This window comes from Tiliqua scincoides, chromosome 3 (assembly GCF_035046505.1).
Source record: "Tiliqua scincoides isolate rTilSci1 chromosome 3, rTilSci1.hap2, whole genome shotgun sequence".
Taxonomy (NCBI): Eukaryota; Metazoa; Chordata; class Lepidosauria; order Squamata; family Scincidae; genus Tiliqua; species Tiliqua scincoides.
Genome location: NC_089823.1, coordinates 171712163 through 171738069, shown reverse-complemented (window position 1 = coordinate 171738069; position 25907 = coordinate 171712163). Strand labels below are relative to the sequence as shown.

Below are 25907 nucleotides of genomic sequence, written 5' to 3'. Positions count from 1 at the left end.
TACACTGATTTCTGACATGTCAAGATCGGGTTGGTATGTTTACTGCACATCAAGCTTTTCGCTTCTTATTTCAATAAAATGCTAATATAAGCAGCATGTAATGGTATGTATGATAAGTGCATTGCAATCTCTTTATTAATTAAACTATTCATTGCTTTATACAAACCAGGGATCTGTTTTGCTTCTTGGAGGCAATGAAGTAAAGAGCAGTGCTGTGGTCAAGTACTCAGCTGCTCCACCGCAAGCAGCATTTGCTCGCCTTCAAGAGAAGACAGATCTGAAACTTCCACCTGCCAATTGGCTACGTGAAAGTGCCAAACTGGGACCAGCAGGGGCAACTATTCTTGGTAACAGTAAGAAAAGCAAACCGTTTTCAAGGTAAATGTTGTGAATTGTTTATTGTGACTAAACTTTTCTTTAATTTTTTTGTAGTTCTTGTTTTAAATGTTGCTTTTGCTCTATTCTTTCTTTGTGAAACTATGTAGTAAACACAGTAGATAAATTAATTTTAAAAAATTCATAATTGGTTACAGAAAAAGTAGCAACACTGATAAAAGCAAGGTCATGAAATATATTTCATAGAAACATGGTAGGATTGTCAGACTACTTCATTATTAACTGAACAAAAATGATTTAAATACATCAGTTGTCCTTCTAAAGTTTTACCTTAGTGGCAGTCATTTAGTTTAGTCATTAGATTGGTCCTGATCCCTCAGTGGATAACAAATCAGTGGAAAAATAGCTTTAGAGACCCACTTCTAGATGTCTTGCTCTATACTGATGCATTCTGGGGTGACAGTAGAGGAGCACGAAACCCAGTAGTGGGTCTTTAACCCCCAGAAACTTGCAACCGGTGCAGTTTAACAGCATGAAGGTAGAAAATTGGATTTTGACACTTTTTTTGTTATTACAAGGCACTTAAAGGTGGACCCCCCCCCCCGGTATCAGTGGTGAGTCATACCAGTGCATAACAAAGCATGATCTATATTGGGTTATTTCCAGATATTTCAACCTCTTGGGACAGGTTTTTGGATGGCTGCACTGGACCAGTGGGGGAAGATGGGCAAAAATCACTTCTCTCACCCTTGTAGAAGCAGGTCTGTCTTTCTGCAAACACCTTCAGCATTTAGGATGCATTCTGTTAAGATTAGTTCATCTGCAGTAGTAGTTGAGTAATAGTTTATGAAGACTTTAAAGCTTTTGTTGGATGTTATATCTGGAGGTGGTAAATGTAAATGATATAATGCTAGATCTGCTGTTTAGCAACTCCTGCAAATGTTTTTGTTTGGTTTAGTCTTTGGGGCCTAAGTTCATGTTGATCTGTTCTGTCCTTTTAGTAGTGCTGTTTTGATACTGTTTTCTGGTATTGCATTCTATTTAGTGTTTGTGGAATTTTTTGCTAATACTGAATTTATCTTTCTGTATTCTTTTAATGGGTTGTTAGTCTTCTTGAATGTCTCCCTTGTGGGAGGGGAAATACAGGGTACAAATATTTTTAATAAACTGTACTATGAACAGAACTTCTTGAAACATATTTAACTATAATCTTGGTGGCTTGATATGTAACTGTAACTAAATGTACTGATATTTTAAAGATAATATACCCCCTCTCAAAATATTAGCTAGTTAAATTGAATATTTAACTTCTAAATCTGTTTTTTTTTAATAGCTTTGGTATGGCATATGATTTTATCGATTCAATTGGAAATGATGTGGATGTTGTGTCTGATTCTGAGGTAAGTATATTTTGTAATGAAATAACACATTATCCACAATAGTTAGCTTTAAAAACTTGCTTATTTACAGATATAACTAGGATGTAATGTCATTCCAAGAACTTGGTAGATTTGGACCAAGAATGAATGATACTGTTCTCCACAATACTTTCAAAAAGATAATGTGCTCTCAGTTCCTCTTTTGAATTATGATAAAACCAGGTACTGAGATACCTTAATCAATAACCATGTTTCCCTTAAAGATGGCTTCTTTGTTGGAAGTATTACCGTCCAATTTTACCAGTACAGAAAGTCTCTGGTTTCTAAAATTACCTGAAACTTGTTTGTATCTCTTTTGACTTACTCTACAGAACATCAAAAAACTTCTTAAGATTCCTTATAGCAAATCGCATGTCAGCATGGCAGTTCATCGGATTGGGAGAACTCTTTTACTGGATGATCTAGATATTCAAGAGCTGTTTATGAGATCATCACAGGTGATAAACTGCACTGACAATGTCTTCGGTTGTATTGTATTTCAAATCTAATTTTGCACCCCAAGTACATTAGTTTCAAAAAAACAAGGACATGTAACAGTATAATAAGTATACTATAGAGTCAGATACATGTTGGCTAATGACACAGAAAATGTCCTTCAGCGCTTAATTTTGATACTGCCAGACAGTTTCACACACAGTAGTATCTTCTTAGAATGGAAATCAGGTATCACTCACTTTTATGATGAATAGGTTCAGTTGGAAATATGTTAAAGAATTGTTTATAAAGCTTAGATGTTGACACTGCAGCTGTAAAAGTGTAGCTGTTTAAACAGATATAAAATACTTTAGGATGTAATCCTATACACATTTACCTGAGAGAAGCCTTATTGAAAATAGTGGGGCTTACTTTCAAATAAGCATGTTTAAGACTGTGCTGTTAATTTATGTGACATTCTCATCATTGCATATCTTTAAATAAACCAAGGAATTTTTCTGATTTATGCCACTTAGACTGGAGATTGGACATGGTTAAAAGAATTCTACCAACGATTAATAGATCGGAAGTGGCAACGAAAGAAGAAGAGCAAAGAACATTGGTACCAGAAAGCTATACTTTCCAAATTTCTGTATTACAGGTATTTTTTGTAATTTCTAAAATAAATTTCAGTTCCACTACATTGCAACTAAAATTAGACATGCAGTGCAGTTCACCTGAGAGGTGGTCATTGAGCTTGGCAATGACAGCATTTAACATATTTGACAGGAGGGTGATGTCTCCATGTACCTTCATACGCATAGTCTTCTCTTGCAAGTGAGGTCACTAGATCCAGGGCAATATATTTGCACAATTGTTATAAAAATCATAGGACAAATTTCATTTGAATGAACATAGAGGATTCAAAGACATGACCTTATATTTTGGTTGCCACATGTAACTTCAAATGAAGGGGGAGGGAGAATCTAGATCTTTTGTAGATCCATTTAAAGAAAAATCTTAATTTGTGTGAGTTTCCCCAAATATAAGCAACAGACATGGGTGACTAAAAGCTCTAATACTATTCTACAAGTGTTTTTATATCAAGTCTGTTGCTGGAAAACATTTGGTGGGAGATAAGTGTGCCCCAGCTGTTGGGTATAAAGGTAGTATTTAAAATGTAACACATATCCAAAATGTTGAATTGTGGCATATGGGAAAGAAACAAATGCTTACAGTGTTTTGCCTTGGCAGCATCAATGGTGATGGAGCAGCTCAACCAGTTCCTACTCCTGAAGAACAACATCAAGAAGAAACTTCTCAAGATGAAGCTGATGAAGCGGGAAGGGTTTCTTGGCCAGCCCCTTTTGAAATGCCTTCCTCGCTCTCTGAGGAAGCAAGTGCTTCAAATCAGGTTAATATGGCTGATGTATTTGATACTTCAGAGGTATGCTTGTAAAGATGGCAATGTGCTAGGAAGGGAAAAGCACTAAATCCTTTCACAGAACCTCATTCAAATATTCTTAAATAGCTTTTCATTATCTTTTTTCTTTCTTGCAGTTTTGGGTTAAAGGTGAGCCTTGGGCCTAAAGAAGTCAAAACCTGGGATAGTATTTGGACTTGAACTAGGCAGATCTGAGTTCAAATTCTTGCTCAGTTTGTTTCTTGTAACCTGTTTTGTTTAGCAGATTTTTAACTGGTCTTTAGAGGCAAGCTCCCACAAGCAGCTTCAATAGCAAGCTTGCATACAATTGGAATCTAGCTCTGTCTTTCAGGGTTGCTGTGAGGAAAGTGAATCATCTCCAAGTATGCTGCTTTGAGCCACCTGAAATACAAATTAAAAGAAATTGTCTTAAGTATAGGCAAGAGCTAACAAGATGAGGTATTCAGTGAAATATATCCTTTGAGCTATGTTGGAAACAGAAATAAATACCTGTTTGGTGATAATAGCTCAGGGTAGTGTCTTGTTGCTTTCACATAAATTTGATTATACTGGACTCAGAGTATTTTGACAAACTTGTATTTTATCTTTGACTATATAACTGTTTTTCTTAAACCTCTCAGTTTTCCACTTCTCTTTGTTTTTCATCAGCTTCAGATATCTAGTTGTTGGGTAGCATCCACAGCATATGCTTGGTAGCCTATGTGACTGCAAACCATCTTCTGTGCATCACCCAGTTGAAGCCCCTGAGTACCACAAAAAGCTACTGTTGAGAGACTGTGCATGGGGTGTGCTGTGGAGAGAGGCAGCAGAGGGAGGGGAAATACTTGGAAACAGCTAGTGGAATGTATTCCCCTTTAGCCTTCTTCTGTGCTGAATTCCATGCTGCTGCGGAGGGCCCATTACCTTAATTTTTCAGAGGACGTTTCTTAGGAGGAATGGAGTAGTGAAGGTGACTTGTATGCTGCCAAATTTAAACTGCATATGCTACCACTTACATTTAAAACACTTGACCTTCTTTCCCCTCATTTTTGTGATTTTGGTTTTGGTATTTTAGATCCTCGCAGCAGTTATTAGCTTCCCTGAAGTCTCTTGATAAATCAACAATTCGTACATCTTCTGCCTCTTGGCTTTTCCCTGCTCTATGTACTCCGTTAACCTATCTCTATTTTTTCTTAGCTCTTGTCTCAAGTAGGTTATAAGCTCTCTGGTCACGAACTAAGTTGCATGTTTGTTCTTTGCATCACCTAGCACGCTAGCAGAACTATGTAAATATGCAGTAGATTAAAAAAGGTCTAAAGCACTATTGGTGTTCCTGTCTGCTGCTCAGTCTATATAAGTTCATACATTCTGTGAATTAAAATGGCACTTTGGCGTTATATAAAAAAAAACTTGATCTGTTCATTGTGACTTGAATATTATACAGTGATGTTTCCTAAAGCCCCTTTTCATACAAAATCGTACTTTGATGGTGCCTAACACTCCTGAACTATTATAGGTGTATCTATAGACAGCCATGATTATGGTAAATATCTTGCTCAATGGGACATTAGATGATTCAGATCCTTTTGTTTTTTAAAGCTAATAATTAGTTATAAGCCTAGCTATAAATTGGTATTAGTTTTGGATAATGTTTGAATATCATAAAGGAATCCCAAAGAAGAACTGCAGTGTACTTTATCCCATATTGTTTCATTCCATTGATATGGTATTACAAGGCTGTAGTTCTGAAGATTGCAAGGGAAAGCACCAGGATGCAGGTCTCTTGTTGTCTTGTGTGCTTCCTGAGGCATTTGGTGGGCCACTGTGAGATACAGGAAGCTGGACTAGATGGGCCTATGACCTGATCCAGTGGGGCTATTACGTTAAGATGGTGCAGAGCCCTCTTTGCTGTCGCTGCCTTGGGTATCTTCCTTTCTTTTAAAGGATAAAGAGAACAAAATAAAATTCTCTAGGTTGTCAAATAATGCATTTTACAGAATTTAGTAGAAAATAATTTTCTGGACAAGGATGCTTTATCCAGTTTTATAGTTGCAGAAAGCTTGAAAAAAACTTACTGTTTGACACGTTAATGTTTTAGTGACTTGAATGTTGGAAAAACTTTAGAAGATATGTTGAATAAAGCTTTGCAGAGGTGCATATGCACAGTGAACAAAATCTTTCACCACAGGTGTTCATTATGCAGAATGAATACTTTATTTCAACCATCTGTACTTAACAGCAGTAGAATCACTTCTTATCCTTGTGCTTTTCATAGGGAAGTGTGCCTCTTGAACCCTCATATGTAGTGGGGCATGTGGCCTCAGCCTCTAAAGAACAAAACCTAACTACTTTGTTCAATGACGGGGAAAACAGTCAGGTATGATTTTATGTGGCATCTGAAATGAGTCATATAATCCCCTTACTCAATTTGATCTACCATGCAACTGAGAGCAAAATTGTCACTTCCACCAATTGCTTTGTGGCATCTGTGATCTTGACCTTTACTTTTCTGTGATTGTCTAGCAATAGCCTTCATGTGCTGTACTTTATTTGCTTTTTTTGCATCTTGCTTTCTTGTAGTTAATCTGCAGGTCATGTTGCATACTTTTCTAGTTTTAAAAAGATGACTTTTCAGAAACATCTTTTTCCTCTTGAATTGAAAGGGTCTTAAAAATGACTTTGTTCGGAACATCTTATGGACATTTGAAGATATTCACATGTTGGTTGGATCAAATATGCCTATATTTGGAGGAGGAAGATACCCAGCTGTGAGCTTGCGTCTCAGGTGAATGTCTAGGTATTTTAAAATAAGTACAGCATATTTCATAAAGCAGTCTAGATTGTTTTTTTAGTTCATGCTCTTATTTCTAGTATGATGAATCTTATGATTTGGGATACTGGTTGTGAGTCACATAAGACTGGTTCTCAGTTTCAGACTTTTGACCCAAATTATTTCTGTGATCTCAGACAGCTACTTTGATTGTAGAGTATCCATCAAGTTAAGTTGTTTCCACTGGCTTGTGAGGATCACAAACTTTTAAAAAGATAATGACCTGAGGCTGTATTAGAATTACCTAGTTGTGAAAGGGGATAATAGTTGTTCTCCACCTTTTCAATGGTGTTCTGAAGACAACAGGGTCAAATATACCATAGATACTCTCCTATAAGTCGATCTCACAGATAAGGTGAGGGCAGGTTTTCAACCAAAACTCATGGAATGTTTCATGACCCGAGGGTGAGGGGTAAAACCCGATAAGTTGAGGGTAAATATTGTTGAATGGTGCTAGTGAGGATTTGCTGCTGCTTGCCCTGGAGCCTGATGGAAAGGGGGGGGGGAAGCAGAGATGGGAAAATGCAGCATGACTTGACTCTAGTGAGGTCACTAAGTCACCAGCCCCACAACCCAACTTGAAAACTAGTCATCATGGGGGCACTTTCCAGGTCTCTGAGTCATCCCTTAGTGACTCTAATGAGCTTGAGTTGAGTCGACCCCCCCCCCCTTCAAAAAGCTTGCTGTGGAAAAAGTGGGGCTGTTGGTAGGCTCTGTGTGTTCGTTTTTTGTACACTCCCCTGATGTCGGGAGGGAGGGAGTGCAAGAGAGCTAAGATAGAAGCTGCAAGAGGGAAAAGGAGCATACGCAGCTGTGAGGCTTGACCCAGTCCTTTACAATCCTACTCAGAAGTAGTCCCACTTCAGCTGGTCATTTAGTGAGGGTTCCTGCTCCCCACCAACCATGGTGGAAAGCGTGATTGGTATGATCTGCCTTCCCTTCCCAGCCAGTTGTAAGGCAAGAACTCCCTTGGGCTCCTCCTCTTGCCCTCCCTCAGCCAATGAAAATATGAGAATACTCATCCTGTGTCCAATATCATCCGTTCCTTCCTATCAGAGATGGGAAAAGGGAGCCCAGTACCGTCTCCCTCTCTACTCACATTAACCCTTTCCTGCCTCCTGACTGGAACTTCCTTGCTGCAGGTTTTTCATGCTGCGAAAATAGTAAGCAAGCACTTCCAGACACATGCAGATTCAAGTCAGCAACTCAGCATGCATGGGGATGAGTGCTGAGTCAGGGGAGCCCTGACTTGATTCTTTTTCAGAGTCTTCCACAATTGCAACTCACGAGTTGCTGAGTCAACCCAAATCACGCCTTTTCATGACTGACTCGAGTTCCCACCCTGGGGTAAGAATCTGAGCCATGCCACTATTTTTGAAGACATTAATGAGGTGCTTATGCAGTACTGTGTGCCATTCCCCCCCTTAAAGCAACAGAATTGAACATTGCATTGAGTTGCAAAACAAATGCAACACCAACATAAAGCAACATAAACAGCTTACCTCAACACAACATCCTGCTTCAATTGCTGCCAGACAAGTTTTTACACTGTTCACTATCGTTTTAAGAGGCAGTTTTGGGTTTGGAGTTGAGGAGAATGCTCAGAAGATCTACAACAGAGCTCTGGCAATATAAACAAAGCTGCCTGTTGTTTGAATGACTGAATGCCGTCATTCAGATGTTCCTCAGATGCTTCACAAACCCTCTGCAGGCACTTTTAAAGCTTCTCCTGACTGTGGAGACGTGCCTGAACAGCCCTGACCCCTGTGAATCACCCACAGATCACTCGTAGCCCTGACACCTACGAGTGAACCACAGATAAGACAAGGTGTCAATCTAGCTTGATTTATTGGTAGAAATTTCTCACCTTATATGCAAGTATCTTGCGGTAAATGAGAAACCAGACTAAGACCTATACAGGTCATTGATTTCCTTTATAATAACAGGGTGTAGAATGACAGTTTTCCGTTAGTTTTGAATGAGTCCTATTTTACTGAAACGGTGCTGGAAATATTTTTGTTGTAGGGATAACAATAAGCCCATTAATGTGCTAACAGGCATTGACTATTGGTTGGACAACTTGATCTGCAATGTTCCAGAGCTGGTGATGTGTTTTCATGTCAATGGAATTGTTCAGGTAAGCTTTGAGCTCTTTTACAGTATTCTGGTAGTGTTAGGAACATGGGAACAATGTTAGCCTGCCTTACACTGATTCAAACTATCTCCGTACTGCTCCATCTAGCTCTGTACTGTCTACATTGTCTGGTGGCTATCCAGGTGTTGAGACGGGCATTTTTCCCAGCCCTACTTAGAGATGCCCTGGATTGAACTTCTTGTATGCAAAACATGTGCTTTACCATTGAGCTATGGCTCTTCCCCATTTTATTTGTTGTTTGGCTGTTGAAATATTTCAGGACAGTTAAACATGGTTTAGCTCCTAGATGACACTCCACTTGGGACACCCTAGTGTTACGGTTACACAGAAAGAAATACTTTACTTATAACATGCAAGTACATTCAATTTGGCTGCATGATTTGTAAATGTTCATATTAATAATTATACTTACAGCAGCTTGGAAAAATCCTCACAAATGCATGCATGGTTAAAGCTGGCTTACAGCATATTCTTTCTTTTTAGCAATTCTGAATACTGATTTCCCCCCCCCTTTTCTTAGAAATATGAAATGATTAAGACAGAAGATATACCCAATTTGGAAAACTCTAATTTCTCTACCAAAGTAATAAAAGACATTGCACAAAATATTTTATCGTTTCTGAAATCTAACTGTACCAAAGAAGGGCATACATATTGGCTTTTTAAAGGTAAGCATTTCCATGATTTGTGTTTTTTAAATATGTGGCTTACAAAATGATTTACTGTGAGGGATCATGGAGTAAACAAACTGTACAAGAAGGGAGGCAGTGCTCCTTTCCCAAGAGTTTCTAACATATGCTTCTCTCTATTCTTGCAAACATGCTGAAGTATCCTCTGAAAAAGTTAAAAAACTGATTACTTTCCACCCCGTTGAGTTTACCTCTAAGATTTAACCAATTGCCTAGCTACATGACTGTTCCTTGATATTTATAGTCTTACCCTCAAGCCCTAATGTCACCAAGTTACTTGGTTTACTAACTCTTGAACACACTATGTTAATTTTACTTTTTCTAAGAAAGCTTTTTATTCTTGTGACCTATGATTTTGTCAGGCAGACTGATCAGGAAACTTTTTTTCTTTCAGCAAGTGGAAGTGATATAGTAAAGCTATACGACCTGACCACACTCTGTGAAGAAACAGAAGATAAATACCAGAACCCTTTCACAATGCCAGTAGCTGTTCTTCTCTATAAGTACGGGTGCTATTTAAACACAGGACAGTGTCTAGGTGGTATGGTTAACATGAGAATTCAGAACTGTAGAGGCTTAGGCAGGTTTAGGAACAGTGGAACATTGCCTTGGGAGCCATTGCCAGGAGCCTTATTTCCCTGCTTTCATGCTGAGAGTAGCCTTCACTGTGGTGGGATGATGATGTTGAGAAGAAGCCTGATAGTTGCACAGGAGTGTATTCTTGGGAGGAAAAAATGGGGGGGGGGGGGGTGTTTGATGGTGGCCTCTTGCACTTCATTCTATCAGAGCCATGAAAAGTCAGATTCAGGTCTTTTTCTTGGGAATGTCTTTGTGGAAGTACAAGTTGATATTATATATGTTGTACTGAAGATAGTATACCTCAAATTGTGTGTGAGAGGCATGAAAACAATTCAGAATTTTCCAGAAGCTGCATATTAAAAAAGATCTTCTTTATAATCAGATTAGTTTTCCTTCATTACCCTTTTAAAAATCCCATCATCTAAATTATTCAGACATGAAGAAATTGAAAATAATAATTAGATGTTTCACTAGTACTGTGAAATATCCTTTTACAGTTTTTCTGTTCATCTGATTTTCTCCTAGGGTTGCTTGCAATATGATGTTGAAGAAAAACCAAAACAGAAAATATTATGGTACTATCAGAACACTCCTCCTTAACTGTGTGAAGTTATTGGACAAGGGTAGACATCCTCAGGTAATGATTGTATATTAATACAGTACAACATTTTTGATGCCATGCTCATGCCTGTTGAGAAACAATGGGAGAGGAAAGCTGGAGCCTATTAAATATTGGTATGTATCTTACAAATATAAGCTCTCCATGCTGATGCAAAATATATGAAGAATTCAGAATATGCTCTCATTGTGCATGTGTACAGACTTCTTAAAACAGTAAGCAAACTAGTGATAACGCCAGCTTTTGACTTTCAAAAGTTCTGTATAAACCAGTGTCAGGAAACCTTCTGAATTACCTTTTTCCTTCCTCCATCCAATAAGATTATAGCTTCAGCAAACTACATGCTCTCAGAACTGTTCCAGCTTGATGAACCTAAAAAGGAAGAGGGTGGCGAGTTCCCCTTAAATGGCAACTCTGATGAAAGCTACAGTGAGGAGGAGGAAGAAATGCCTGATAGTGATGAGAATGGTTGTTACAGCACTAGCTCAGATCCTTCTGATGACAATAAAGCAGTTGCTGTAATCAAATCAGTTGGAGAATTGTCTGTTCCTGAAAAATATAAATCTACCCATCAGATACGTGTAAGTTAACCATTCCTGTTGGTATTGACTCAGTTAATAGGATAACTTTATCTTTCAGAATAGTAACATGATTATCTGACAGCCTATGGCTGTGATTTTATTTTTGCCAGGAAAATTAGTCTGGGTGATCCTTGAATTTGGCAGCTGCCACAAGGTGGGAATGGGGATAGAAAACCTTAACCATGTACGTGTATTTGCCCACCTTCCTCCTGAAAATGACATGTGTCCAAACATTTTCCTTTAAAGTGAATTTTTTAATTTAAACATATTCAGAAAAAAACTTAAGCTATACATTGTGAATAGCAAATGCTGTATCAAGCAATCAGTAATTTTACCTTTTTTCTCCCTTCTAAACACTTCTTAAATTAGCTGAGTTGACACTTTCCCTCCCCCACCTTACCCCATCTGAATTACCTTGTCTTAAAGTCTTAGATTATGTCTTGAGTTATCTGTTGACTAATGTAGGCAGTGAAACCATTGCTTTTGGTATTTGTGTCTGACACATAGTATTGCGTTACTGATTATTCTCATCCAGAGATTTGTGTCATGCATATCTTGTGGTAGAGGACTTTTAAAACTTCCGTCCTAGATTTATTATCCAAACTACAGCTAACTGTAAATTAATGATTTGGTGTTTGTTTCTTAGTTATAAATGTGCACAGTAAATACTGTTCTCTCAGGAAAGGGAGTGGATGTGGGCCTTCTTCCAAAAGACCAAAGTTATCTGTTTTGTAGCATTTTGTCACATGAACTGCACTGCAGGTCAGTTCATTGTTATTTTCCCAAGCAGTTGGTTACAGTAAACTGCTGCCTGTCTCTGTTCCTTGTTTTTCAGGTTTAAGACTCTGGATCAGTTTTTGTTCAGGAAAGTAGCCCAGTGTCACACATTAGTAGTTGCAGGAGGTCTTAGAAAAATATTTGTATCACATTCCACCCACATATTTAAATGTGTTTCATCAGTCATTGTTCACTTAGTCTTAGTATTCTTATTGGGATATAGTGAAAACTTGAATTCCTAACTTTTAAGACTAATTTTATTAAATACAAGAATGACTTCATTGACAGGTTTCAGTAAGAATAGTTTCTGTTGAGATCCACTAATTCAGTGTGGCTGTCTTCTTTTCTCTTAAGCCTAGTTGTGCATTTCCTGTTTGTCATGACACTGAAGAACGATGCAGACTCGTACTTAGCTACGTTCTTGAGGTAGGCTTTTTCACAGATTTTCTTAGCACTGTTGTAGCCTCATTATATTAAAAAAAGCACTTTATAACTTCCTCTTCAGAGTGCAAATAATGATTGAAAAGCCTTTTATTTAATAAACAGGGCTTAAAGTCTGTTGACAGTAGCATTAAGAAGGAAGGTGATCTTCCTGCAGCTGACCCCAACACCCCTATTCCCCTAAAATATGAAGATGAATCCACGACTGTTGGTCCTGAGTGTCTCGAGAAACAGATGGCCTTGTTTTTAGACAAAAGTAAGTTAATCTGCTGTAAACTGTTTCAGTTCAGGCTACTAATCCTACATTGTTGTTTTCTAAATTTATTGCTAAATCAACTACTTGACTTGTTGAGTTAAATAAATAACTAAAAAACTGGCTCAGCAGCTTAACCCTCAAACTGCTTGAGAAATAAAACCGAACTGATCAGTTTATAAACTTATAGTATATTGGCTTGCAAAGTTCCAATATACTTTGGAAATAGTATATTGTTCCAAATTTATAGTTCATTGTTCCTCATAATTGCTTCTGTCAAAACTAACCCAAACTGGGCACTGACTGTGTGTGAGTGAGTGAGAGAGCGCACAGGGGGAGAGGGAGGCAGGCTGTTTGAAGATAAATGAAAATGTGGTTCAAGGGCAGAATAGCTTTGTTTGAATGAGCACTCATAAATTCCATAATTGCCAGAATGTGAACCAAAAAAGCTTTAATTTCAAGATGACTAAGAATTGCTTTATTTTTGAATTACAGTGGGTTCATTCCAAGAAGTTAAACATTCTAGTCAGTCAGGAATGATTCCTGGGTCTTGGCAATACAAAATGAAGCTTCAGCTGATTTTGAAATCCTCAAAAGCTTACTATGTTCTCTCTGATGCTGCTGTGAGTCTTCAAAAATATGGGAGAGCATTGCGGTACATAAAACTAGCTTTACAGTGTCATGGTAAGTTGTTAGAATATTTTTCTAGTAGGTTCAAGGCATACAGTGCCACTGTGTTGTCATGTTTATTTTGAATGCCAATCATGTCTTAATACAGCATGTTCAGGAGAGTTGTGCTTTTTACATCTATGTTTACCAGGGAGGTTTTCTTCCCCTGAGGGCCTGTTGAATTAGATTAAATTTTGTATCTCATTGGTCTAATTCTGTACAGCCAAACTGCATTGCTGTATTTTCAGATACTGATTTATGTTGGTTGGTGCTTGAAGTGCTTTGAGTGTTACCTCACAGATTATTAGGAAAGTACACTTGCTTCTCATTTAAAAAACAAAAACTCAAGTTTGGTGCAGGTAAATAGCAAATCTGTATATTTGAAGATGAATATTCAGGAATGCTAAAGAGTCTGATCACAGTCCCTTGGAAAACTATATGTACTTCTTGTAAAACCTTGTTAGTAAATGAGCATGAGATAAAAACTTTGCATACTGTAAATGTTGGGAACTGTATCCATGTAAAGTACACCTTGCACTGCAGGTTCATGGGGCCTTTGAATCCTGTCATTAAAGCACATTACCAATGTATTCTGTTCACATTTTGAATGTTTTGGGAGTTCAGTTGCTTTTAAAGAGTCTACAAGGAATATGCTCAATGATTTCACTACCACTTAAAAAAAACACAACTCTGAGAAGAGGTAGGATAACCTCGTTTAATGCTGGAACCAAGGTGTCAAATGTTACTCTAGCCAACATACAGTTTACACTAAGAAATTGTTGGCTGCAACAGCTCTCCTTAGTACTTGCAGGCTAAGAGCCCAATCCTGGGCATGGCACACTGGCTCACCGCCGGCACGCACTGTCATAAACATGTTGTAAGGCAAGTTTGTGGGCCCTAATGCCGGGCAAGTGCTGGTGGTAGCCTAGTGCTGGCCAGTGCCGGGCTACCGCCGGGCGGGCACCCAACCTTCACCGCTCGGCGGTCATGTGGACCACTGAGCAGCGGGAGAGGTAAGCAGGGGCATGAGGGAGGAGGGAGGCAGACAGAGGTGCAGGGGAAGGCGTTCCGGGGAGGTGAGAGAAAGTGAGGGGAAGCGTGCCAGGGGAAGTAGGCAGGACTGGTGGAGCAACACTCCACCAGATTCAAAGCCTCCTTGTTGAGCTCACCGCCCGAGGCGGAGGCACTTGATTCACCGCTGACCTTTTTGTTGGTGGTGAATCGAGTAGCCTCATTACAGGGCTACTGCATTTACCCGCGGGAAGGGGACAAAAGTCCCCTTCTCCCGAGGTGCTGCCCATGGCTGCTTGTGTTGCTGCCCAGCTAAAGGCATTCTGACACCAATGTTCACTGGTTTTCTTATTTTTTCCCCAACTAGATTCATATTGCTGCCTCTGCACAAACATGCTTTCTGAAGTGCTCCTGTTTCTTTGTCAGAGCATAACTCTTTGCGGTGATATCCAATTAATGTTGGCCCAGAATGCAAACAACCGAGCTGCTTATCTTGAAGAGTATAACTATCAAACCAAAGAAGATCAAGAAATACTGCATAGCCTTCATAGAGAATCCAGTTGCCAAGGTAATGACTTAAGGCTTCTTAAGTCTAAGTCACTTAGGACACAATCCTAACCAACTTTCCAGCACCAGCATAACTGTGCCAATGTGGTGTGCACTGCATCCTGCAGTGGGGAGGCGGTCAAGGAGGCCTCCTCAAAGTAAGGGCATGTTTGTTACCTTAAGGGTAACAAATAAGGGTTGCATTGCAGCTATTTCAATGTTGGAAAGTTGGTTAGAATTGCACCCTTAGTTCTATTACGTGTTGTAGTTCTACAAGTCCAGTCAGACATGAGGTGGACCAGACATGGTCCACCTGTTACAAATACAAGTTGGAGTCTGCAAGAGAACTAATGCTGCTGTACTCATCTGTCCTTTCTGACTCCATCTGTCTTTCAATGCTAGATGAAATGCTCTTTACATGAGGGATATTGTGCTGGGCTTGTCCCTTGCATGAAAATTAAGACAGGTAGTTAATATGCTCAAGGCAGAATATGGAGAAGCCTGTGGTTGGCTTCTCCAGGCAACAACTTCAGCTTAATCCTTACAATAAAATTGCCGAATATCTAGATTTTTTAATTCTACATGATTTATATTGACTTTAAATTTTTTTGTTGTAAGACTTTGAATCCCTTAGTAGCAGAAAGCATTGGTTAGGGTTGCCGGGACACTATAAATTTTTTAATAAATGGAGGATGAAGTGCCTGAAAACAATTCAAGATTGTTTCAGAAATTGTGTTTGCTGGTTGAGTACTAGTTCTGAGGTCACAGTCTGATGTGAGAGGCAGAATAACTGTATTGCTGTTTAGTGATATCGTTTGAGACAGTGCTCCAAATCATAATGGCCACAGAAAATATTGCACTTTTCCAGCAACAGCATATTGAGGTTTGAATCCTGAAAAATATACTGTAATTCCTAAGCTAGTTCTTTCCTGAGGGAAGACATCAAAATCCAAAGAAACAAATGACCTGTAGCTGCACATTTTATTTTATGTTGTAAACCAATCATCTAGAAAGGCCTTTCATCTAGCCATTATTACTCTTTTACAGTTTGCCAAAATCCAACTAAAAAGAAAACAGGAATTTTTTTGTATTGCTTCCAGGAGTGCTTTTTGTACATCATTAAAACTTATTGAAAATATACTACCACTTAGGAATATATGGCACAGAGTTATGCTTAGGAGAATAATTTTTGTTGCATAAAATTAAAACTATTAAAGTATGTATACCGTTGATTTCATTTTGTTGTATAGCTTTTAACAAGGGTTATTTTATAGTGAAAAGTCCCACAGAAATTATGACTTACTGCCAATGATGAATTGTGGAAATCTCTTAAATTGTCTTTGTCAGACTGTTTCAGATGCACTTTTTATGGTTGATAAGGTAGCAGTATGGCAAGACTTCACGTTTAATGTGTTGTGTTTTCTAGTGTTTTCTTGGGCTACTGACTTGTCTACAGATTTGGAATGCCAGCTTTCAATTAGCTGCAAATGCTATGAGGCAGCTAATGAAATCCTGCTCTTTAGTAACTTAAAAGAACAGAATCCTGAGCAGTATACTCAAGTCATGAAGAGGATGGGCAACATTCGAAATGAAATTGGAGTATTTTACATGAACCAAGCGGCTGCTTTACAAAGTGAAAGAGTGGGTATGTATGCTTCTTCTCCCCCCCCCCCCGTTTCATTGAATTTGACTAAATATAGGACTGTTAACTATTAGAAAAATAATGACAGGATTGGAGAACACCACAAAGCTAATTTCATTTATGTTTATATAGTGTGGACAAATTGAATATTCATTTTCAGGAAACTATTGCAAAGGATAAATGATCATCTCCATCACGTGGATCTGGTGTAGAATTCATGCAGTCCTTTCTAAACATAGCAAAGATGAGAAGAGACTGGAATTTTTGTGCTTTCTTCTTCCCCATTCCCCTTTTTTCAGTAGCTTCAAATCCTGGCAGAGCTAACTATGGTGAATGGCAGTGCTGATGTAACCTCAAATAGCCAGCAGGGAATTTTGATTGGTAGACTGTATGGCATATTTGGCAGATTCTGTCAAAAAGCTTGAACAGAAATTTTATCCAGAGATCCACGTCAAGAACAGAACATTGTCAGGCTATATTTTAAATGATGATCATGGAGATCTGCTTGTTTTCAGGATAGAATGTTGCTAAACTTGAATATAATAAAAATTGTCACTTTTGTGTTGAGAAAATGTTAGTAGTATTAAAGACTGTGTTAGGTGTTAGAACTCTGTCTTAAGTTTCCCCCATTCTAGGAATGTTTGTCCTTGCGGGTAAAATCATATTTATACCTGTGCGGCAGAACACTGATTCTAGCAGCATAAATAATACAACAGTGTTCTTGCTGGCAGCCGTCACAGGAAAGCATTTTATGTAGTTAGCAAAAGTGTCGTTTTCTGGTTTTTTTTGCAACAAGAAAACAATGATTTAAATTCATTCTGCTTGTGAGTTTTATGTAGAAGAGATTTTAACTTAAATTCTAGACTGGTTTGAGAATAGTTGTTTAGTATATTTTGTAAGCTGTTTGATTGGGCAAAGGCCTCTTTTTCTTTTGCTCTGTCTAGAAAACAAAATGGTGTCTACAGCAGAACAACAACTATGGAAGAAAAGTTTCTCTTTTTTTGAAAAAGGGATTCAAAACTTTGAATCCATTGAAGATACTACCAATGCTGCTCTTCTCTTGTGTAATATGGGGAGGCTGATGCGAATTTGTGCTCATGCTCACTGTGCTTCTGGGGGAGACTTTAAAAGAGAGTTTTCCCCTGAAGAGGCCCTTTATTATAATAAGGTAATTCTCCTTGTCGCCTCTTTGTCCTTCCAGCTGTTAATACTGATAGCAATTCCTAAATTGTGCCAGAATTTCCACCAAAGTATATACCTAAACATAGGGAAGTGTTATACAGGCGTCACCCCATATCTGGGGGATATGTTTGGCTCCCTGGATATGGAAACCATGGATAAAAGGGAGCCCTACAAAAATGACTTGTGATTGCAGTATTCTGTTGCTGTTCCTGGGTCTTGCTGGCTCTTGACTGCAAAATGGAAGCAGGAAGCACTCGCAGGAAGAGCGGCAAAGAGCTGAAAATAATGTGATGCTTATCATAGAGTTCAAAGAGCTTAGCATCACATTTTTATCAGCCCTCTGCCTCACTTCCTGTGAGTGTTTCCATTTTACAGTCAGCAAAGAGTCAGCAAGACTCAGGAATAGCTACAGGAAGGCTATAGTCAGAAGCAGATAAATCATTTGCATGATGGATGCCATAGCAGGGGTTAAGCTGCCGATAATTGAAACGGCAGATACTGGATCTGCAGATATGGGGGGATCATTGCACACTTAAAACTTTTATTGGGGAATTTTATATTAAATTTTGTATATCTGCAATTTTTTAAAATAAATGGTGGCAGTGTTACTAGTGAAATGCTAAAAATAGTATTGTCAAAATGTATATTTTCTAGAATTGGAATGGGCTAATTGCAGCCTGATACTAAACATTGTTCTTTAGAAGTAAGGTCCAATTCGGGTGCTGTGTTGGCTGGGTTCATTTGCACTTCTGCTCATGTAAAGATTTTTTTTACAATGTCACATCTGGTAAGGTTCCTTGTGGAAGTCCCAGTGACAGCTTCTGTTAGCAGAATTTTCTGCTCTTCCACTGGATTGCTGGAACATCTGTGAAGTTCCTTATTTGATGTTACACTGATCATTGGGTAATGCTCATGTGAGTGGTCTACCAGTGCTAATGGGTCAGTGGGAAACACCATCCTTTATAAAGGCTAGGTTGTTTGAAATCTTTACCTTGGTATCCATGAAACATAGGGTTACAGCTTTACTGAAGTGTGACTGCTTGGTATATTCAGGTTTTGGAGGACTGGGCATGAGGCCATGGTTAGTAAACATGTACTTGCACATTGCCATCTGACCAGGTTTTCACACGAGATGATAAACTTTTTTATACTGTTCTTTAGATTAAGCTCATTGGCTGATTTAACCTATGACACTTCATAGGTTAGCAGTGAAAATGTCTGTTCATGAATGTGCATGCTGTCAAATCAGTAATTTTCATTCAGTAATTGTTAGCATGCAATATTGAACACCAACAAATTGTATTTAGTTCCCCCTATGAGTTGCATAGTGGATATTATTGATATAAACCCATCAGTAATGCTATACAATGATTGAATTCTGTAGGCTATTGACTACTATCTGAAGGCCTTAAGATCACTGGGCAAAAGGGAGGTCCATCCAGCTGTTTGGGATTCTGTCAACTGGGAACTATCCACTACCTATTTTACTATGGCAACTCTGCTCCAAGATTATGCACCATTATCCAGAAGGGCTCAGGAACAGGTAACATATTTGGATTTATTGTAACGTGTGTTAAGAATCAGCCACTTCATACCACTTAGGATGAATAAGTGGGAAAAGGCTTCTAGAATAATGTTTTATGTAACATTCAAATTATTACTTAAAAGAAAACTATTCAATAACTGTGATTGCTGCTGGGGTAGTGTAATGTAGCTCTTAATGTAGCTGCTGGGGTAGTGTAATGTAGGGGCAGGAGGTCTGGTCTAGAGGGTAGAGCCTCCATTTGCCTGAAGATTAACATCCACAAGGTCGCCAGTTCGAGGCCACTGGCACCGTGCGACCTTGAAGCAGCTGGCAAGCTGCAGCTGAGCTGTTCCATCTGCTCGGAGCGTGGGAGGATGGAGGCCAGAATGTTAAACCAGATCGGAGTGTAACAGCTTGAATGTGGTGGTTCTTGAAAGAGAGAACCTTCTTTCAATTTGTAAAAATCCCTGCGTGGATTTAGTAAGCCTGCCTGTGTAAACCGCCTTGAATAAAGTCTTGAATAAAGACCAAGAAAGGCGGTATATAAATACTGTATATTATATTATTATTATTATTATTATTATTAATGGGCTGTGCAGCCTTTATTTGGTTCCCCTGAGCAAGTCATGTGAACTGGCATAGATTTATAGTTTCAAATTCTTCATTCTAAGAGCAGCATACTTATCCTACCACAATTCCTTATCTTATCCCTTTCTGCAAGTGTCTGTTGCTTGCTCTTTTCCCCTCAGTCCTAGTGGAGAGAGGTGACTTTATTCATTAATGGTTCATTGGATTTTTGGAGCCATAAAATTCTTCCTTAGCCTTAGGGAGGACCAGAAGTGAAGTGTGACATAGTGCATATGGGTGTTTTACAGGTGTGATGAGAAGAAGGGCAGACACTTCTACAGCAGGCAAGAGAATCTTAGTTATCTTCTATATTACAATTCCTTGTAGAACAGAAGTACAGGTCCAGCCTTGTTATACACGGATTTGACTCAGCACGAATGGCCCTGCAAATGAGAAGGAATGTGCTGATCCCTGGAGAAGGGAAAAAATGCACCCCTTTAAAATCACAGTTAAAAAACAGAGAGACAGTTGCAGAGAGACAGTCATACAAGTGATTACAGGTATAACCTAATTATCCACAGATTTTTCTATCTCAAAGCTGGTGAGAAGGGCCCTTTAAATTAAAGGAAAACAGTTGTTTAATGCCAGAGAGGGCAGCCAGCTGACAATCCATCAATCATTCTCTCTGCAGGCTTCACTCCTCCCCCCCTGAGCACAGGAAAGAAGGCTAAATGGCAGCGATTATCACCTTTCCCCATGCTTTCCCTCTCACTGGGGCTCCTGGTGAAGGGAGGGATTGCTGCCTCCTAGTGAAGCCTAAGCTCCTGGAGAGAGACTGATTGTCTCTGTGTGCATTTCAAAGGTCAGCAAGGCTGTTTTTAAATCACTAGAACAAAGAGACTTTGTTTTTTAAATTGATTTGCTTTAGTGCATTTTTTGCCATGCACATGAGTTCCTGAGTGAATTCTTGGAAGGGAACCCTCCCAAATAATGAGACTCAACCTGTATATTGCTTCTAAAAGAAACTGTCTTTGACAACACATTTCGAAAGCCTTTTCTCTGTTGTGTTTTAGATAGAAAAAGAAGTGAGTGAGTCAATGATGAAATCCTTGAAGTATTGTGATGTTGAAACAGTATCTGCACGTCAGCCGCTTTGCCAGTACAGGGCAGCTACCATTCACCACAGATTGGCTTCCATGTATCATAGCTGTTTGAGAAACCAGGTATTTGCCCAAGGAGATATTGTTTTAATCAACTTTTCTATCTTGTAGTCTTTCAGATTGTAAATTTCTGAATTGTAGCTTTCTTGATTACACTAGTGGCCTTTCCAACTGGTGGTGAACTTTTGTATTTGTAGATATACATATAATTGTGCTAGCCGTGATCCGTCACTAGTAGTACAGACTCCCATCACTTTGCTGGGTGGGGAGGGGGAGCAACCTTACAACAGGAGGGTAGCCACCCTGCTCTTGCATTATATTGCTTTTTATACCAGTTGGGTTCTCTGGAGCTGGTTCAGCACAGTTCACAGCTTGCAAGGAGTTAAAAAAAATCAAGTGCTTATGTATTCCTGAAATTGCAGGGTAGTGCAGAGAAAGATGTCTTGTTGCATTTTGATGCATTGTATTCCAATAATGTTGGCTAGTATTGCAGACAATCATAGTTGCAGAGATACTAAAGCAAGGTGTGGGGGCGGGGTGTGAAAGAGAGAAAATCACTTGTCCCCAGTGATGTTGTACACACAAAGTAGGCAGTCCTGTCATTTGCAAAACTACACTCCCTGTGACATGCATAGTAACAGTGGATGAACTGGATAATTGCATTATTTCCTTTGAGGGCATTCTATGGTTTTGGGTAGTGGGAAAAGAACATCCCAGAAGCAGAAGTGCTACCTTTAAGGTGTATGAGTCCTGAATCCAAATAGGTAAAACCTGCTATTCATCCATTGTGGAACTTAAGATAGCATGTGTTGGGTTCCCAGAAGATCATCCATCCAGGCACTGACAGACCTGTTTTGGCAAGATTGCTGTATCATGTGTCTTAGACCATGACCAAGGATTAACACCATTTTTGTTGCATGGTGACAGTGATCCAAAAAGACCATAGGGAAGCACATTCGCTTGAGCTGTGAAGTTGGATTAGTACAGATCTGGTTATGTGGCATTCTTGCAGAAATATGTTACTGCCTCCAATAGGACACTATACATATTTAATAGCAATCTGTATAAATGATCATAAAGAGAAATTGGTACCATATACTTCCTTCTGAATTTGTATTTTCCGTAAATAGTTAAGCAGTTCTGTGGTAAGCATAGGACAGCATAGGGTTATGCCTTTATATGTCAAGCTATTCCTTTTTATTTTCCTGTATAAACTTTACACCAGAATATATTTTTCATTGAAGGTAGGTGATGAACATCAGCGGAAGCAGCACAGAATACTAGTTGATCTTCATTACACTAAAGCTGTGAAGTTTTTCCAGCTCCTGAAGGATGCACCATGTGAGCTTCTTCGTGTACAATTGGAAAGAGTAGCATTTGCAGAATTTCAGATGGCAAGTAAGTTGAATGATTGCTGTGTTGGAGGTCAGTAGTATCCCTTTAAAAAAAAAATACAGTGGGCCCCTGACATCCATGGGGGATCCATTCCCTGCAGGAAAACCCTCAAAGGACCTTCTGGACATGACTGGAAGCAAAAACGTAAGTGCTTCTGGAGGTCTTATGAGGTGCACGGCCTCTCCATACTTCAGAACATCTCCTGGATGTGACCGGAAGATGCTTCTGGTTACATCTAGGAAGTCCTTGAGGTCCTTCAGACGCAGGGTCGGCACCCCCATTGTGCCAAACTTGCGGATGAGAAGGGCCCGCTGTAGTTGGTGGTTCCTTGGGGTACAATGAATTGGTTTTTTAAACAACTTGTTTCATATTTAAAATTTTTAGTTTCTGCTTTTACTCATGCTCTGTCCAAGAGTATTAAGTGAGAAATGTTTTGATTATATACGTCTTTCTGATACTAATTCTAGGTCAAAATAGTAGCTCTGGAAAATTAAAAACTTTGTCTGGGGCTTTGGATATAATGACGCAAACCCAGTCAGTGTTTCAGCTCATCAGAAAAGAACTGGTTGCAGAATGTGATCAGGTAAACAACCTCTCGTTTTCTAGTTCTAATCTGTGGTCCAGGCATGTTATGTGAGTGTTGATACTGGTATCTTTCATCACTTCCCTCTAGCTGCAATTTAAAGGTTCATCTAATTACATACCTATTCCGAAACTGAAGTAGAATTGCAGTTAATGTGTAGCTCCAAACTCATGTTTATATTGTATAGACTTGATGATAATTTGCGCACATTTCCTTTTGATTTAGAGAAGTGAGAATGACAAAAACAGTGCTAGGAAAGTGCCTGCTGAAGATGCCTCTACTAATCTCAATCAGGAGGAAGTATCAAAGCTCCTTGGTATATTTGAGTCTCGGTTGTCCTTTCTTCTCCTTCAGTCCATCAAGCTGCTTACATCAACAAAAAAGAAAGTTGGGTAAGTTCTAGTGTGTAAGGCCATTTTCAAGTGACTGTGTATTAGGAATACCCTATATCAGTGGTTCCCAAACCCCTACAGGGGAGTTGGGAACCAAGGGTTTGCGTGGGCAGGGAGGGGGAGTAGAGACAGCACCACAGGGATTGCTGTGCAGCCATTACTGAGGGACTTGTTTCTTACCTGGGGGGCAGCGCTGGCCTCCTGCAAGGTCCTGGAAGGTTGCAACCCCCTCTGATGTCCTCTGTGGGTGCTGTAAAAAGTCCTTTACCCCAATCAGCAGCTACTTTCAATTTTCACCTTTGAAAAATTAGTCTAGCAGCTACAGCTCTCAAACTGAAAAACATTTCATAGACAATAAGGTCAATACATGGCAGGACAAAGTAATAGTAGAGAATTTATAGTTTTTCTGTAGTTGTTGCATTCTTTCAAGCTCCACGAGGTGGCAATAGAAATACAGAAGACCAGAATGTAATTCCTGTTTCAGTGCCAGTTCATTTATTGCATTATCTTATCGTTCCAGCCATTTAGTTGTACATGTACAGGCTTGGAGAAGCTGATAACGTCATGGCAGGCTATTTAGACTTTCATTTCTTCTAGCCTTTTAATTCCTAATGACTCTTTAGCTTTTTCTAAAGACTGTACATGTAAAGGCCAACTGAATTATGTTTTTAATTTTTAATAAACATTGTTACAGCCACTTCATAGTGGCTAGAGTTGCACCATACTCATATATTGGGAATGGTTTGGCTCCCTCTAACCCTTGTGACTCCTACATGGCATTCACGGGACAGAAGGGGGACTGCTTATATCTCTGCACAACATTTGTTATGTACCAGCAAGAGCAGACACATTGTAGTAAAGTCAGTATTGCCACGGATTGCTGCATAGGACTATTTATTGCATTTTTACCCTGCCTTTCTCTTCGAGTAGAGCATTGGATCTCAGTGGGCAGTCTTCTATTGTGGCTTTGTGCCAGTTCAGACATTGTGATATAATTCTGTGGTCTCAAAGGCTTTAATTCCTATTTGCTTGGAGATTTTGCTCAAAAAATTCCCAGAGTTGGAAGTCAATATTTTCTATAATGGGTCAATTTACACATAGTGTTCAATGCTTGCAACTGAAAAGCACAATCAGGCTCCTTTAAAAACATTGTAGAGGATGTGGTACTATAGTACTATCCATCAGGGATCATTGGCACAATCAAGTCATAATTTGATCATCACAGCATGTCTTGAAGGCTATTATAAAGAGGCATGAGCCTTGCAGAAAAGAGGCTTGAAGGAAAGCAGAGAGAAAAAGAAAGGCAATAAGGTAGACAATACTTTGACCTCTTCTGATCACCTTGCAGTATTGAATTGCATTTCCGTCTCGGAAAAATTAAACTTACTTGGAGAGATCATGATTACCTCTAGCTCACTGGCTGAAATATTATCTGAATCTTTTACACTGCAGTCCTATCCTATATATATTTTCCTGGAAATAAACACTGAACACATTGGAACCTCTGAGTAGTCATGCCTAGAATTGCACTGTTAGGCTTTTATGGTCCATGTTTTAATTGACCATTCTATATAGAAAGATCAGAGGTGCAAAAAGTTGCAATGAGCCTTGTTGTGTATTTGGCTTGTGTGCACCATTGCTGCTAAAGCTCATATACTGTGTACCCTGGTATCTGCAGATTTGACTCACTGCAGACGCTGTGGATACCAGAGGAAAGCCACTTTGGTTTGACAAGAAAACCAGGAAGTTGCTTTCTGAGGCCTCCAGCAGGCCTGTGGGGGCCTCGGAACACCTCCAGACGCAACTGCAAGGCACTCCCACAGATCTCAATTATTGCAGATTCAGTATCCATGGGGGGAGGGTCTGGGAATGGATCTCCCACAGAAACCAAGGCCCAAACTGTACAGGCTCATGTTGCCCTGGTGTTAACTATGAGAGTATAGTTGAGAACATTGCAAAAAGAAGCATGCTTTTAGAGATGTACACGTTTTGCTGTATCCCTTTCAGAGTAAAATGGGATACATAATCAACAGCCTACTTTGCAAAACAGTATTATGTATTAAGGAGAATGTAAAATACTCCCATCGATGAAACTGCAGTGCATAAACCACAGTACCTGTAGTTGAACTATGATTGGATAAAATTTGCTGTGTGGAATCTGGAATTATGGAAACAGTTTTTAAACACTAATTAAATGAAGTGGTTAGTTTTGGATATTCTGACTGTGTTCATTGGAAGTTTTTAATTGATCAACTGGCTTGTATAATAAATGAAGCTGTCAATTCAGTTTGCCAATGTTAGGAATTTAATTGCTTCTTGTATTCTTGGAACAAAGTATTTGCAGCAAAACCAATTGGCAGCATCATCTTGTGTGTGTGTGTGTGTGTGTGTGTGTACGCGCACTAAAAACTAGAAATGATATTAAATAAGAAACTTCTCAATTTTTTTCTATCAATAAAAAGACAATCAGATTATTCTGCAATCTTGAGTCCCTTTGGCAAATTAGTAATTTGGAAAATTAGTAATAGTAATTAGTATTAGTATTTAAACATGAAAGATAATGATGCTATTAAAAAGGTATTAATGTCAGTATACAGAGGCAGGTCCATATGGTGAGTCTTCATGATGGAGCAAGTAACTGCAAAAGGAGTTGCTATGAACATGTTGCCAAACTGCACATAATATTAAGCCAATAATTA

The 25907-nt window shown here is 39.1% G+C and overlaps 1 protein-coding gene across 4 annotated transcripts in view; it reads left to right on the top strand.

Annotated features, from left to right (window-relative positions):
- Nucleotides 1-25907, top strand: part of EDRF1 (erythroid differentiation regulatory factor 1) — a 34295-nt gene that overhangs the window by 6636 nt on the left and 1752 nt on the right. Inside the window, exons 2-24 of one of the 4 annotated variants that reach the window (XM_066620552.1) lie at nucleotides 170-378; nucleotides 1670-1736; nucleotides 2087-2212; nucleotides 2726-2811; nucleotides 3444-3603; nucleotides 5888-5989; nucleotides 6276-6397; nucleotides 8468-8579; nucleotides 9118-9265; nucleotides 9681-9789; nucleotides 10391-10502; nucleotides 10805-11065; nucleotides 12197-12268; nucleotides 12389-12539; nucleotides 13032-13220; nucleotides 14584-14784; nucleotides 16189-16407; nucleotides 17349-17572; nucleotides 18971-19129; nucleotides 20752-20901; nucleotides 22083-22236; nucleotides 22701-22816; nucleotides 23042-23208. In XM_066620552.1, the coding sequence (XP_066476649.1) occupies nucleotides 170-378; nucleotides 1670-1736; nucleotides 2087-2212; nucleotides 2726-2811; nucleotides 3444-3603; nucleotides 5888-5989; nucleotides 6276-6397; nucleotides 8468-8579; nucleotides 9118-9265; nucleotides 9681-9789; nucleotides 10391-10502; nucleotides 10805-11065; nucleotides 12197-12268; nucleotides 12389-12539; nucleotides 13032-13220; nucleotides 14584-14784; nucleotides 16189-16407; nucleotides 17349-17572; nucleotides 18971-19129; nucleotides 20752-20901; nucleotides 22083-22236; nucleotides 22701-22816; nucleotides 23042-23208 (3416 nt within the window). Of the gene's footprint in view, nucleotides 1-169; nucleotides 379-1669; nucleotides 1737-2086; nucleotides 2213-2725; nucleotides 2851-3443; nucleotides 3604-5887; nucleotides 5990-6275; nucleotides 6398-8467; nucleotides 8580-9117; nucleotides 9266-9680; nucleotides 9790-10390; nucleotides 10503-10804; nucleotides 11066-12196; nucleotides 12269-12388; nucleotides 12540-13031; nucleotides 13221-14583; nucleotides 14785-16188; nucleotides 16408-17348; nucleotides 17573-18970; nucleotides 19130-20751; nucleotides 20902-22082; nucleotides 22237-22700; nucleotides 22817-23041; nucleotides 23209-25907 lie in introns of those variants that run through there. The other 3 variants (XM_066620551.1, XM_066620553.1, XM_066620554.1) reach the window with 3 other exon arrangements.